Raw genomic sequence first — 15772 nt, 5'->3', positions numbered from 1 at the left:
ATGGGGCTATGGCCGACCAGGGCTTCTGTATCGGGTATCAAACCAACACAGGGTTTGATGGGGCTATGGGCCGACCAGGGGTTCTAGTTGGTAACATATTTGGCCCTTTGTTGTCCATGTATTTTTGGCTCATTGTTGAATACTAAAACAGAAACAGTATTATAATCTTACCCTAAACTCATTCTCTGTTTTACCAACAAGATAAAGTCTCATTTTGTTCTTAAATAACTGAGACATAATGGCTATGATGCTGATTGGCCTGTAGCTGGCACAGAGGTCTGGCTGGGGCACAATACAAGGAAGTGGCTGTGCAGACTGAGACAGAGACAGGGATAGGGAGGAGTAGTAGTGTAGTAGTGCAGAGAGGGAGAGAGAGAGAGAGAGAGAGAGAGAGAAAGAGAGAGAGAGAGAGAGAGAGAGAGAGGGAGGGAGGGATGGAGGGAGGGAGGGGGAGCGATTTGCACATAATTATGACATTTGAAATATCTATTATTTTGTAACTTTTGTGAGTGTAATGTTTACTGTACATTTTTATTGTTTATTTCACTTGCTTTGGCAATGTTATCATATGTTACTGTCTCAGTGGTGGGCCACAAAGCTTGACTGGGAAGTCAACCATCACTCAGTATACAGTAGTCTGGTCCATCCATCACAGAATGTAATGTTGACTTGAACATAATTCTGTGTTCTACAGGGCATTCTAGTCATTCTAATTCTATCTTCTACAGGGCATTCTAGTCATTCTAATTCTATGTTCTACAGGGCATTCTAGTCATTCTAATTTTATGTTCTACAGGGCATTCTAGTCATTCTAATTCTATGTTCTACAGGGCATTCTAGTCATTCTAATTCTATGTTCTACAGGGCATTCTAGTCATTCTAATTTTATGTTCTACAGGGCATTCTAGTCATTATTAATCTATAGTCTACTACAGGCCTAGATTATTGGCCGTGTCCACTGGTCAGACGGGCCGGTCACCGTGGTGCTTCCTGCTGTGTCAGGCAGCAGCCCATACACACAGAAAGTACCCGTGTCCCCCTTAGCTCTGATTGGACAGTTTGGTCAGGCTGCCTTGGAATGCTGAGGCAGATTGTGGTGTGTGAGCTCCTTACAGAACGGAATGGAGAGAGAGAGAGTTTTCATTCATCCTGTTCCCCGAGTTTTGTTAAGAACACACAGCTTGTGTTCCAAATGGAACCCTGTTCCCTATATAGTGCACTACTGTTGACCAGGACCCAGAGATTCGCTATATTGTGCCCTACTTTAGACCAGCACCTGTCCATGGCAGTACGGCTCATACAAGGCTACTTAGAAAGGGACTAGGGTGCCGTTTGGGATGCAGACATAGCGAGGCATCATGGACCAGCACACATTGTGCCCTCAATACTTCTGGAACAGATGACTCTGTTTATCATAGCATTCATATGCCTAAATTAACTGTTTGTTGTCATGTTGTGCTTTATTATGTCATTCTGAACACGATGAACAAGCCGTTTCTTCAGTAAATGTGCTCTCAGTGTAAGAGCCCCTCTCATCCGACATTCATCTGGGGGAAAAAAGGGCAGTTTTATTCATCATTAAACATCAGGGAGTTCCAACCCGAACGTCCTCAGAGATCAGTCCTACTTCATGGTCATCATGTTTCATAGCACCCTAGTGGTGGGTGCTGTTCTAAGCTGATGGGCCATTCAGTGTTCTGGCTCACTGCTCTCATCTGACTGATGCACTACCCTTCAGTCATGGGGTCTATCTCAATACTCTAGAAGTGGCTTCCTCTCGTCTCCTTTCCCCCATCTACTCTGATGAGCTGAACGAGGACAGGAGACTTTTAGTAGGCTGTGTAATAGGCAGCCATCCTTCATATTGCTTTGACACATCCTTTGTTATCAGATCAGTAGAACCATCAGTGGAAAAGGTTCTACTTGGAAACAAAAGGGTTATAACTGGAACCAAAATGGTTCTAACTGGAACCTAAAGGGTTATAACTGGAAACAAAAGGGTTCTAACTGGAACCTAAAGGGTTATAACGGGAACCAAAGGGTTCTACCTGGAACCTAAAGGGTTATAACTGGAACCAAAAATGTTTCTTCAAAGTCTAGATGGAGAGGAGATGAAGGATGGAAGCCACATTAGACTATTGAGATGAAGCCCTGGCCCAGGATCTCATCCAACCTTCACACAGCAAAACAGCAGAGCAGAGGTCTAATCAGCAGGGTTCTAATCAGCAGGGTTCTAATCAGCAGAGTTCTAATCAGCAGAGTTCTAATCAGCAGGGTTCTAATCAGCAGAGGTCTAATCAGCAGGGTTCTAATCAGCAGAGGTCTAATCAGCAGGGTTCTAATCAGCAGAGGTCTAATCAGCAGGGTTCTAATCAGCAGGGTTCTAATCAGCAGGGTTCTAATCAGCAGTGTTCTAATCAGCAGTGGTCTAATCAGCAGGGTTCTAATCAGCAGGGTTCTAATCAGCAGGGGTCTAATCTTCAGTGGGCTAATCTTCAGTGGGCTAATCAGCAGGGTTCTAATCAACAGGGGTCTAATCAGCAGGGTTCTAATCAGCAGGGGTCTAATCAGCAGAGGTCTAATCTTCAGTGGTCTAATCAGCAGAGGTCTAATCAGCAGGGTTCTAATCAGCAGGGTTCTAATCAGCAGAGGTCTAATCAGCAGGGTTCTAATCAGCAGGGGTCTAATCAGCAGAGGTCTAATCAGCAGGGTTCTAATCAGCAGGGTTCTAATCAGCAGGGTTCTAATCAGCAGAGGTCTAATCAGCAGGGTTCTAATCAGCAGGGTTCTAATCAGCAGGGGTCTAATCAGCAGGGGTCTAATCAGCAGGGGTCTAATCAGCAGTTGTCTAATCAGCAGGGTTCTAATTAGCAGAGGTCTAATCAGCAGGGTTCTAATCAGCAGGGTTGTAATCAGCAGGGGTCTAATCAGCAGGGGTCTAATCAACAGGGGTCTAATCAGCAGGGTTCTAATCAGCAGTGGTCTAATCAGCAGTGGTCTAATCAGCAGAGGTCTAATCAGCAGGGTTCTAATCAGCAGAGGTCTAATCAGCAGGGGTCTAATCAGCAGTGGTCTAATCAGCAGGGTTCTAATCAGCAGGGTCTAATCAGCAGAGGTCTAATCAGCAGGGGTCTAATCAGCAGGGTTCTAATCAGAAGGGGTCTAATCAGCAGGGTTCTAATCAGCAGTGGTCTAATCAGCAGAGGTCTAATCAGCAGGGGTCTAATCAGCAGGGTTCTAATCAGAAGGGGTCTAATCAGCAGGGTTCTAATCAGCAGTGGTCTAATCAGCAGTGGTCTAATCAGCAGGGGTCTAATCAGCAGAGGTCTAATCAGCAGAGGTCTAATCAGCAGGGGTCTAATCAGCAGGGGTCTAATCAGCAGGGTTCTAATCAGCAGAGGTCTAATCAGCAGAGGTCTAATCAGCAGGGGTCTAATCAGCAGTGGTCTAATCAGAAGTGGTCTAATCAGCAGAGGTCTAATCAGCAGAGGTCTAATCAGCAGGGTCTAATCAGCAGAGGTCTAATCAGCAGGGGTCTAATCAGCAGGGGTCTAATCAGCAGGGGTCTAATCAGCAGGGTTCCTATCAGCAGGGTCTAATCAGCAGAGGTCTAATCAGCAGAGGTCTAATCAGCAGGGGTCTAATCAGCAGGGTTCTAATCAGAAGGGGTCTAATCAGCAGGGTTCTAATCAGCAGTGGTCTAATCAGCAGAGGTCTAATCAGCAGTGGTCTAATCAGCAGAGGTCTAATCAGCAGGGTTCTAATCAGAAGGGGTCTAATCAGCAGGGTTCTAATCAGCAGTGGTCTAATCAGCAGAGGTCTAATCAGCAGTGGTCTAATCAGCAGAGGTCTAATCAGCAGGGTTCTAATCAGCAGAGGTCTAATCAGCAGAGGTCTAATCAGCAGTGATCATTGAGATTGACATTGACATCAGTAGACTGTATTCACAGCTCTGTTCGTCCGCCCTGTTTGTTTCTCTGCTGCAATTGGACTTGAAGCATCTGCTGTTGGCAGCTTGGAAAATTAGTTCATTATTTATATATTATTATTTAGTTTATTTATTGACTTGAAGCATGAGGCAGATTCATGGCCTGAGGGGATGTTCATTGGGACACAGCCCCCCCCCCCCCACCACACACACACACACCATCCAAACACTTGCCTTCTGAGATTAGAGACCTAGATTGTGTTCAGTAGGACACACTATAACTACATTTGTTAACGGGGAAAAAAAGTATGTGGTTCAAATCTTCTTTGACAACTTCAGGTAGTATCTCCCCGACAGGACACGATGCTGATCACTGAAATATGGAAACCTTTGTCCTCTATCCTGCTCAGCCTAGTCAATAATACCCTTTCAGTTTGATACTGATACACACAAAGAAATTAGTCATTAAAAACAGCAGGCCTTGCTTCCATTAAACTGGATCGAACTGCTCAGTTTTTCATTAGAGTTGGATGGGTTCACTCTTACCACTCCAGTACTCTAAGACACATGCGCCCCAGAGAGCTATAGAGCTCTTATAGACATATTTATCTAACCATATAGCTCTTATAGATATATATAGCTCCCTGTATAGCTCTTATAGACATATATATCTCACCATACAGCTCTTATAGACACATATATCTAACCATATAGCTCTTGTATACATATATATCTCCCTGTATAGCTCTTATTGACATATATATCTCACCATATAGCTCTTATAGACATATATATCTCACCATACTGCTCTTATAGACATATATATCTCACCATATAGCTCTTATAGACATATATATCTCACCATACCGCTCTTATAGACATATATATCTCACCATACTGCTCTTATAGACATATATATCTCACCATACTGCTCTTATAGACATATATATCTCACCATATAGCTCTTATAGACATATATATCTCACCATATAGCTCTTATAGACATATATATCTCACCATACCGCTCTTATAGACATATATATCTCACCATACTGCTCTTATGGACATATATATCTTACCATCTAGCTCTTATAGACATATATATCTCACCATACTGCTCTTATAGACATATATATCTCACCATACCGCTCTTATAGACATATATATCTCACCATACCGCTCTTATAGACATATATATCTCTTCATACGGCTCTTATAGACATATATATCTCACCATACTGCTCTTATAGACATATATATCTCACCATACTGCTCTTATAGACATATATATCTCTTCATATGGCTCTTATAGACATATATATCTCACCATACTGCTCTTATAGACTATATGGTGTGGGTTCTAATCAGCAGAGGTCTAATCAGCAGAGGTCTAATCAGCAGGGGTCTAATCAGCAGTGGTCTAATCAGAAGTGGTCTAATCAGCAGAGGTCTAATCAGCAGAGGTCTAATCAGCAGGGTCTAATCAGCAGAGGTCTAATCAGCAGGGGTCTAATCAGCAGGGGTCTAATCAGCAGGGGTCTAATCAGCAGGGTTCCTATCAGCAGGGTCTAATCAGCAGAGGTCTAATCAGCAGAGGTCTAATCAGCAGGGGTCTAATCAGCAGGGTTCTAATCAGAAGGGGTCTAATCAGCAGGGTTCTAATCAGCAGTGGTCTAATCAGCAGAGGTCTAATCAGCAGTGGTCTAATCAGCAGAGGTCTAATCAGCAGGGTTCTAATCAGCAGAGGTCTAATCAGCAGAGGTCTAACCAGCAGTGATCATTGAGATTGACATTGACATCAGTAGACTGTATTCACAGCTCTGTTCGTCCGCCCTGTTTGTTTCTCTGCTGCAATTGGACTTGAAGCATCTGCTGTTGGCAGCTTGGAAAATTAGTTCATTATTTATATATTATTATTTAGTTTATTTATTGACTTGAAGCATGAGGCAGATTCATGGCCTGAGGGGATGTTCATTGGGACACAGCCCCCCCCCCCCCACCACACACACACACACCATCCAAACACTTGCCTTCTGAGATTAGAGACCTAGATTGTGTTCAGTAGGACACACTATAACTACATTTGTTAACGGGGAAAAAAAGTATGTGGTTCAAATCTTCTTTGACAACTTCAGGTAGTATCTCCCCGACAGGACACGATGCTGATCACTGAAATATGGAAACCTTTGTCCTCTATCCTGCTCAGCCTAGTCAATAATACCCTTTCAGTTTGATACTGATACACACAAAGAAATTAGTCATTAAAAACAGCAGGCCTTGCTTCCATTAAACTGGATCGAACTGCTCAGTTTTTCATTAGAGTTGGATGGGTTCACTCTTACCACTCCAGTACTCTAAGACACATGCGCCCCAGAGAGCTATAGAGCTCTTATAGACATATTTATCTAACCATATAGCTCTTATAGATATATATAGCTCCCTGTATAGCTCTTATAGACATATATATCTCACCATACAGCTCTTATAGACACATATATCTAACCATATAGCTCTTGTATACATATATATCTCCCTGTATAGCTCTTATTGACATATATATCTCACCATATAGCTCTTATAGACATATATATCTCACCATACTGCTCTTATAGACATATATATCTCACCATATAGCTCTTATAGACATATATATCTCACCATACCGCTCTTATAGACATATATATCTCACCATACTGCTCTTATAGACATATATATCTCACCATACTGCTCTTATAGACATATATATCTCACCATATAGCTCTTATAGACATATATATCTCACCATATAGCTCTTAAAGACATATATATCTCACCATACCGCTCTTATAGACATATATATCTCACCATACTGCTCTTATGGACATATATATCTTACCATCTAGCTCTTATAGACATATATATCTCACCATACTGCTCTTATAGACATATATATCTCACCATACCGCTCTTATAGACATATATATCTCACCATACCGCTCTTATAGACATATATATCTCTTCATACGGCTCTTATAGACATATATATCTCACCATACTGCTCTTATAGACATATATATCTCACCATACTGCTCTTATAGACATATATATCTCTTCATATGGCTCTTATAGACATATATATCTCACCATACTGCTCTTATAGACATATATATCTCACCATACTGCTCTTATAGACATATATATCTCTTCATATGGCTCTTATAGACATATATATCTCACCATACTGCTCTTATAGACATATATATCTCACCATACTGCTCTTATAGACATATATATCTCACCATATAGCTCTTATAGACATATATATCTCACCATACTGCTCTTATAGACATATATATCTCTTCATATGGCTCTTATAGACATATATATCTCTTCATATGGCTCTTATAGACATATATATCTCACCATACTGCTCTTATAGACATATATATCTCTTCATATGGCTCTTATAGACATATATATCTCTTCATACGGCTCTTATAGACATATATATCTCACCATACTGCTCTTATAGACATATATATCTCTTCATATGGCTCTTATAGACATATATATCTCTTCATATGGCTCTTATAGACATATATATCTCTTCATATGGCTCTTATAGACATATATATCTCTTCATATGGCTCTTATAGACATATATATCTCTTCATATGGCTCTTATAGACATATATATCTCTTCATATGGCTCTTATAGACATATATATCTCTTCATATGGCTCTTATAGACATATATATCTCTTCATATGGCTCTTATAGACATATATATCTCTTCATATGGCTCTTATAGACATATATATCTCACCATACTGCTCTTATAGACATATATATCTCACCATGCCGCTCTTATAGACATATATATCTCACCATACTGCTCTTATAGACATATATATCTCACCATATAGCTCTTATAGACATATATATCTCACCATACTGCTCTTATAGACATATATATCTCTTCATATGGCTCTTATAGACATATATATCTCACCATACCGCTCTTATAGACATATATATCTCTTCATATGGCTCTTATAGACATATATATCTCACCATACTGCTCTTATAGACATATATATCTCTTCATATGGCTCTTATAGACATATATATCTCTTCATATGGCTCTTATAGACATATATATCTCTTCATATGGCTCTTATAGACATATATCTCTTCATATGGCTCTTATAGACATATATATCTCTTCATATGGCTCTTATAGACATATATATCTCACCATACTGCTCTTATAGACATATATATCTCACCATACTGCTCTTATAGACATATATATCTCTTCATATGGCTCTTATAGACATATATATCTCTTCATATGGCTCTTATAGACATATATATCTCTTCATATGGCTCTTATAGACATATATATCTCTTCATATGGCTCTTATAGACATATATATCTCTTCATACGGCTCTTATTACCATGTTTTTAGAAATGTTTGCAAATGTACAGTCGTGGCCAACAGTTTTGAAAATGACACAAATATACATTTTCACAAAGTCTGCTGCCTCAGTTTGTATGATGGTAATTTGCATATACTCCAGAATGTTATGAAGAGTGATCAGATGAATTGCAATTAATTGCAAAGTCCCTCTTTGCCATGCAAGTTAACTGAATCCCCCCAAAACATTTCCACTACATTTCAGCCCTGCCACAAAAGGACCGGCTGACATCATGTCAGGGATTCTCTCGTTAACACAGGTGTGAGTGTTGACGAGGACAAGGCTGGAGATCACTCTGTCATGCTGATTGAGTTCGAATAACAGACTGGAAGCTTCAAAAGGAGGGTGGTGCTTGGAATCATTGTTCTTCCTCTGCCAATCATGGTTACCTGCAAGGAAACACGTGGCGTCGTCATGGCTTTGCACAAATAGGGCTTCACAGGCAAGGATATTGCTGCCAGTAAGATTGCACCTAAATCAACCATTTATCGGATGATCAAGAACTTCAAGGAGAGCAGTTCAATTGTTGTGAAGAAGGCTTCAGGGCACCCAAGAAAGTCCAGCAAGCACCAGGACCATCTCCTAATGTTGATTCAGCTGCGGGATCGGGGCACCACCAGTACATAGCTTGCTCAGGAATGGCAGCAGGCAGGTGTGAGTGCATCTGCACACACAGTGAGGCGAAGACTTTTGGAGGATGGCCTGGTGTCAAGAAGGGCAGCAAAGAAGCCATTTCTCTCCAGGAAAAACAACATGGACAGACTGATATACTGCAAAAGGTACAGGGATTGGACTGCTGAGGACTGGGGTAAAGTCATTTTCTCTGATGAATCCCCTTTCCGATTGTTTGGGGCATCCTTGATAAAAGCTTGTTTGGAGAAGACAAGGTGAGGCGCTACCATCAGTCCTGTGTCATGCCAACAGTAAAGCATCCTGAGACCATTCATGTATGGGGTTGCTTCTCAGCCAAGGGAGTGGGCTCACTCACAATTTTGCTAAAGAACACAGCCATGAATAAAGAATGGTACCAACACATCCTCCGAGAGCAACTTCTCCCAACCATACAGGAACAGTTTGGTGACGAACAAGGCCTTTTCCAGCATGATGGAGCACCTTGCCATAAGGCAAAGGTGATAACTAAGTGACTCGGGGAACAAAACATTGATATTTTGGGTCCATGGCCAGGAAACTCCACAGAACTTAATCCCATAGAGAACTTGTGGTCAATCCTCAAGAGGCGGGTGGACAAACAAAAACCCACAAATTCTGACAAACTCCAAGCATTGATTATACAAGAATGGGGCTGCCATCAGTCAGGATGTGGCCCAGAAGTTAATTGACAGCATGCCAGGGTGGATTGCAGAGGTCTTGAAAAACAAGGGTCAACACTGCAAATATTGAGTCTTTGCATCAACTTTATGTAATTGTCAATAAAAGCCTTTGACACATATGAAATGCTTGTAATTATACTTCAGTATTCCATAGTAACATCTGACAAAAATATCTAAAGACACTGAAGCAGCAAACTTTGTGGAAATTAATATTTGTGTCATTCTCAAAACTTTTGGCCACGACTGTATATATAAAAAAACTGAAATATTACATTTACATAAGTATTCAGACCCTTTACTCAGTACTTAGTTGAAACACCTTTGGCAGCGATTACAGCCTCGAGTCTTCATGGATATGTTTTCATCAAGGATCTCTCTGATCATCTTTCCCTCAATCCTGACTAGTCTCCCAGTCCCTGCCGCTGAAAAGCATCCCCACAGCATTATGCTGCCACCACCATGCGTCACCGTAGAAATGGTGCCAGGTTTCCTCCAGACTTGATGCTTGGCATTCAGGCCAAAGAGTTCAATCTTGCTTTCATCAGACCAGATAATCTTGTTTCTCATGTTCTGAGAGTCTTTAGGTATCTTTTGGAAAACTCTGAGCTGGCTGTCATGTGGGAGTGCCCTCCGTCTGGCCACTCTAAAATAAAGGCCTGATTGGTGGAGTGCTGCAGAGCCTCCACAGAGGAAGATGGGAGAAAATGGGAGAACACAGTGGCCACTGGGTTCTTTGAGACCTTCAATGTTACAGATATTTTGTTGGTTCCCTTCCGCAGATCTGTGCCTCGACACAATCCTGTCTCGGTGCTCTACCGACAGTTCCTTCAACCTCATGGCTTATTTTTTTTCTCTGATATGCACTTTCAACTGTGGAACCTTATATAGACAAATCATGTCCAATCAATTGAATTTACCACAGAGCTCAATTCCAAGTCTCATAGCAAAGGGTCTGAATACTTACTTTCTTATGTACATTTAGAAAAACACTGTTTTCGCTTTGCCAATATGGGGTATTGTGTGTAGATTGATGAGGGAATCATAGTGGACAGAGCATAGTGGTGGCTGCATCATGTTATGGATATGCTTGTCATCGTTAAGGACTGGGGAGATTTTTCAGGATAAAAAATACATGTAATGGAACTAAGCACAACAATCCTAGAGGAAAACCTGGTTCAGTCTGCTTTCCACCAGACACTGGGAGATGAATTCACCTTTCAGCAGGACAATAACCTAAAACACAAGGCTAAATATACACTGGAGTTGCTTACCAAGAAGACAGTGAATGTTCCTGAGTGGGGTATTGTGATGTCATTATGGGGTATTGTGATGTCATTATGGGGTATTGTGATGTCATTATGGGGTATTGTGTGTAGATGGGTGAGAGAGAAAAATACATTTCATCCATTTTGAATTGAGGTTGTAAGTCAAGGGGTGTGAATACTTTCTGAAGGCTCTGTAACTTGATTAAAATAACTACATAAAGTACTGAAGGAGATTCCCCAGAGGCTTGTTGAGTGTGTTCTTGTTAAATCATTCAAACCCTCTCCACCCTGACTGGTTTGTTTTCTCCTTCTATCCTCTCCACCCTAACCCAATCCTGACTGGTATGTTTTCTCCTTCTATCCTCTCCACCCTAACCCAATCCTGACTGGTATGTTTTCTCCTTCTATCCTCTCCACCCTAACCCAATCCTGACTGGTATTTTTTCTCCTTCTATCCTCTCCACCCTAACCCAATCCTGACTGGTATGTTTTCTCCTTCTATCCTCTCCACCCTAACCCAATCCTGACTGGTATGTTTTCTCCTTCTACCCTCTCCACCCTAACCCAATCCTGACTGGTATGTTTTCTCCTTCTATCTCCACCCTAACCCAATCCTGACTGGTATGTTTTCTCCTTCTATCTCCACCCTAACCCAATCCTGACTGGTATGTTTTCTCCTTCTATCTCCACCCTAACCCAATCCTGACTGGTATGTTTTCTCCTTCTATCCTCTCCACCCTAACCCAATCCTGACTGGTATGTTTTCTCCTTCTATCCTCTCCACCCTAACCCAATCCTGACTGGTATGTTTTCTCCTTCTATCTCCACCCTAACCCAATCCTGACTGGTATGTTTTCTCCTTCTATCCTCTCCACCCTAACCCAATCCTGACTGGTATGTTTTCTCCTTCTATCTCCACCCTAACCCAATCCTGACTGGTATGTTGTCTCCTTCTATCTCCACCCTAACCCAATCCTGACTGGTATGTTTTCTCCTTCTATCTCCACCCTAACCCAATCCTGACTGGTATGTTTTCTCCTTCTATCTCCACCCTAACCCAATCCTGACTGGTATGTTTTCTCCTTCTATCTCCACCCTAACCCAATCCTGTCTGGTATGTTGTCTCCTTCTATCCTCTCCACCCTAACCCAATCCTGACTGGTATGTTTTCTCCTTCTATCCTCTCCACCCTAACCCAATCCTGACTGGTATGTTTTCTCCTATCCTCTCCACCCTAACCCAATCCTGACTGGTATGTTTTCTCCTTCTATCTCCACCCTAACCCAATCCTGTCTGGTATGTTGTCTCCTTCTATCCTCTCCACCCTAACCCAATCCTGACTGGTATGTTTTCTCCTTCTAGGGCAGAAAAAACTGAAGTGTTAAGCGATGATCTTCTGCAGGTAAGTAAGTGTGTGTGTGTGTGTGTGTGCGTGCCTGTGTGTGTGATTTCTGGCTTTCTTGTTAGCATGGTGTCTGATACGTGTTGCTGTGCTGGTCTAGGTGGAGAAGCGGTTGGACCTGGTCAAACAGGTGACCCACAGCACTCACAAGAAGCTGACCGCCTGCCTGCAGGGCCAGCAAGGGGCTGAAGAGAGAGAGAAGAAATCCGTCAAGTCTCCCTCGGTAAGGACCTATCAGATTCTTGCTTATTCAATGTGTCAGTGAGTTTCTATCTGTCCTATTCAAATAAACCAGGAATAAATAAGTCCATAATATCCCCATTCACAGCGACAGAGTTCTGCTACCTTGTGTGGTGATATGGTATGGTGATATGATATGGTATGGTGATATGATATGGTATGGTGATATGATATGATGTGGTGATATGATATGATGATATGATATGGTGTGGTGATATGATATGGTGTGGTGATATGATATGGTGTGATGATATGATGATATGATATGGTGTGATGATATGATATGGTATGACGATATGGTATGATGATATGATATGGTGATATGGTATGATGATATGATATGGTATGATGATATGATATGATGATATGATATGATTATATGATATGGTGATATGGTATGATGATATGGTATGATGATATGGTATGATGATATGATATGATGATATGGTATGGTGTGATGATATGATATGGTGTGATGATATGATATGGTGTGATGATATGATATGGTATGATGATATGGTATGGTGTGATGATATGATATGGTGTGATGATATGATATGATGATATGGTGTGATGATATGATATGGTGTGATGATATGATGATATGGTATGGTGTGATGATATGATATGGTGATATGATATGATGATATGGTATGATGGTATGATATGGTATGATGATATGATATGAAATACCGTATGTTAATACTTGCTGTCTTGTATCAGAAAAAGCTTCCACTAACCATCCTGGCACAATGTATGGTAGAAGGAGCTGCTGTGTTGGGAGACGACTCTCTACTAGGGTGAGTCCCTGTATGCTCGCTCACTCGCTCACTCACTCACTCGCTCACACACTCACTCACTCACTCACTCACTCACTCACTCACTCACTCACTCACTCACCTTTTTTTGATGTTGATTCTGCCATAATTCCACTCTGTCCTCTTTGACCTTGTTCTCTATCTGATGGATTCTGATTAGCTGAAGCCGGGTCCTAGCTGACGTGATTGGCTATGGCTGCGTCCTATCTGACGTTGTGATTGCTTGTGGCCGGGTCCTAGCTGATGTTGTGATTGACTGGGACCTAGCTGACATTGTGATTGGCTGTGTGCAGGGACCCATCTGATGTTTTGATTGGCTCTGTTCCCCTAACAGGAAGATGCTGAACCTGTGTGGGGAGACAGAGGAGAAGCTGGCCCAGGAACTGATTCAGTTTGAGTTCCAGATAGAGAAAGATGTGGTGGAGCCTCTCTATGAGCTGGCTGAGGTGAGTCCTACTGTCACTATGATGAGGTGAGTCCTACTGTCTCTATGATGAGTTGAGTCCTACTGTCCCTATGATGAGGTGAGTCCTACTGTCACTATGATGAGGTGAGTCCCACTGTCCCTATGATGACGTGAGTCCTACTGTCTCTATGATGAGGTGAGTCCTACTGTCCCCATGATGAGGTGAGTCCTACTGTCACTATGCTGAGGTGAGTCCTACTGTCACTATGATGAGGTGAGTCCTACTGTCTCTATGATGAGTTGAGTCCTACTGTCACTATGATGAGGTGAGTCCCACTGGCTCTATGATGAGGTGAGTCCTACTGTCACTATGATGCGGTGAGTCCTACTGTCATTATGATGAGGTGAGTCCTACTGTCATTATGATGAGGTGAGTCCTACTGTCTCTATGATGAGGTGAGTCCTACTGTCACTATGATGAGGTGAGTCCTACTGTCCCTATGATGAGGTGAGTCCTACTGTCCCTAGCCATACATTATTTTAAGTTATAATTGTTATAATTGTCTGTCCAGAGGCTGCCCACAACATTCACCATTACTATCTCTGACTGAACATGATCGTTAAGACACAATGTCAGCATGTTCATTATTGTGCGGCAGGGTAGGGTAGCCTAGTGGTTAGAGCATTGGATTAGTAACCAGAAGTTTGCAAGTTCAAACCCCCGAGCTGACAAGGTACAAATCTGTCGTTCTGCCCCTGAACAGGCAGTTAACCCCACTGTTCCTAGGCTGTCATTGAAAATAAGAATGTGTTCTTAACTGACTTGCCTAGTTAAATAAAGGTCAAATAAACCAAACTAATTAAAATGGTCTATTAACTTCAGGCTGGTGGAATATTCCTCCCCAATATCCACTAGTAGATAACTGAATGTAGTGGAGATACATTATAGAAGAGGGTTGATGTGTTCCCTGTCTCTTCCCAGGTGGACATTCCCAACATCCAAAAACAGAGGAAACATTTAGCCAAGCTGGTCCTGGACATGGACTCTGCTCGCACACGGTGAGGGGATGGACTGTTAACATACAGGACCTGATGCTCTCTTCACTGGTCTTCACCTCTTAAAGACATGCTCACCTTTAGAATAATGCTTAGACCAGCATGTTCCTTCCCTCAGTGTGTGTGTGTCTCAAATCGCGCCCTAATCCCTATATAGTGTGCACTACTGGTCAGAAGTAGTGCACTATATAGCGTGGAATAGGATGCCTTTTGGGATGCTGTCGTGTGTGTTGGTGTTCCATCCCTCCTCCTAAACTCTTCTTCTGTCTCCTCTTTAACCTGTAGGTTTCACCAGTCGTCCAAGTCCTCCAGTCACCCTAGCAACCTGCAGGCGGGCGGGGCCAAGGGGGAGGCCCTCAGAGAGGAGATGGAAGAGGCAGCCAATAGGATGGAGATCTGCAGGGTGAGTCACAGGGTTCTAGAGGTTTAGGCTCCTCCTCCTTCACCAACTGTAATCCCCTCCCCCACACCATGAAGCTACATTAACCACTACAAGGTTACAGGCTGTATTAACCACTACAAGGTTACAGACTGTATTAACCACTACAAGGTTACAGACTGTATTAACCACTACAAGGTTACAGACTGTATTAACCACTACAAGGTTACAGACTGTATTAACCACTACAAGGTTACAGACTGTATTAACCACTACAAGGTTACAGACTGTATTAACCACTACAAGGTTACAGACTGTATTAACCACTACAAGGTTACAGACTGTATTAACCACTACAAGGTTACAGACTGTATTAAGGTTACAGACTGTATTAACCACTACAAGGTTACAGACTGTATTAAGGTTACAGACTGTATTAACCACTACACGGTTACAGACTGTATTAAGGTTACAGACTGTATTAAC

General features: G+C 42.0%; 1 protein-coding gene across 8 annotated transcripts in view; it reads left to right on the top strand.

Moving 5' to 3' along the window:
* LOC109884998 (rho GTPase-activating protein 44) overlaps positions 1-15772 on the top strand; it is a 114658-nt gene that overhangs the window by 64261 nt on the left and 34625 nt on the right. For all 8 annotated transcript variants that reach the window (XR_004206851.1, XM_031814287.1, XM_031814280.1 and 5 more), the window contains exons 2-7: positions 12348-12387; positions 12488-12610; positions 13351-13427; positions 13780-13891; positions 14834-14910; positions 15193-15310. Coding sequence is in view for 7 of the 8 variants with exons in the window: in XM_031814287.1 (XP_031670147.1) it covers positions 12348-12387; positions 12488-12610; positions 13351-13427; positions 13780-13891; positions 14834-14910; positions 15193-15310 (547 nt within the window). In the remaining variant the exon portion in view is untranslated. The remainder of the gene's footprint in view (positions 1-12347; positions 12388-12487; positions 12611-13350; positions 13428-13779; positions 13892-14833; positions 14911-15192; positions 15311-15772) is intronic.

Source organism: Oncorhynchus kisutch, unplaced genomic scaffold (assembly GCF_002021735.2).
Source record: "Oncorhynchus kisutch isolate 150728-3 unplaced genomic scaffold, Okis_V2 Okis06b-Okis10b_hom, whole genome shotgun sequence".
Classification (NCBI taxonomy): Eukaryota; Metazoa; Chordata; class Actinopteri; order Salmoniformes; family Salmonidae; genus Oncorhynchus; species Oncorhynchus kisutch.
This window is presented reverse-complemented; position numbering and strand designations above follow the sequence as displayed.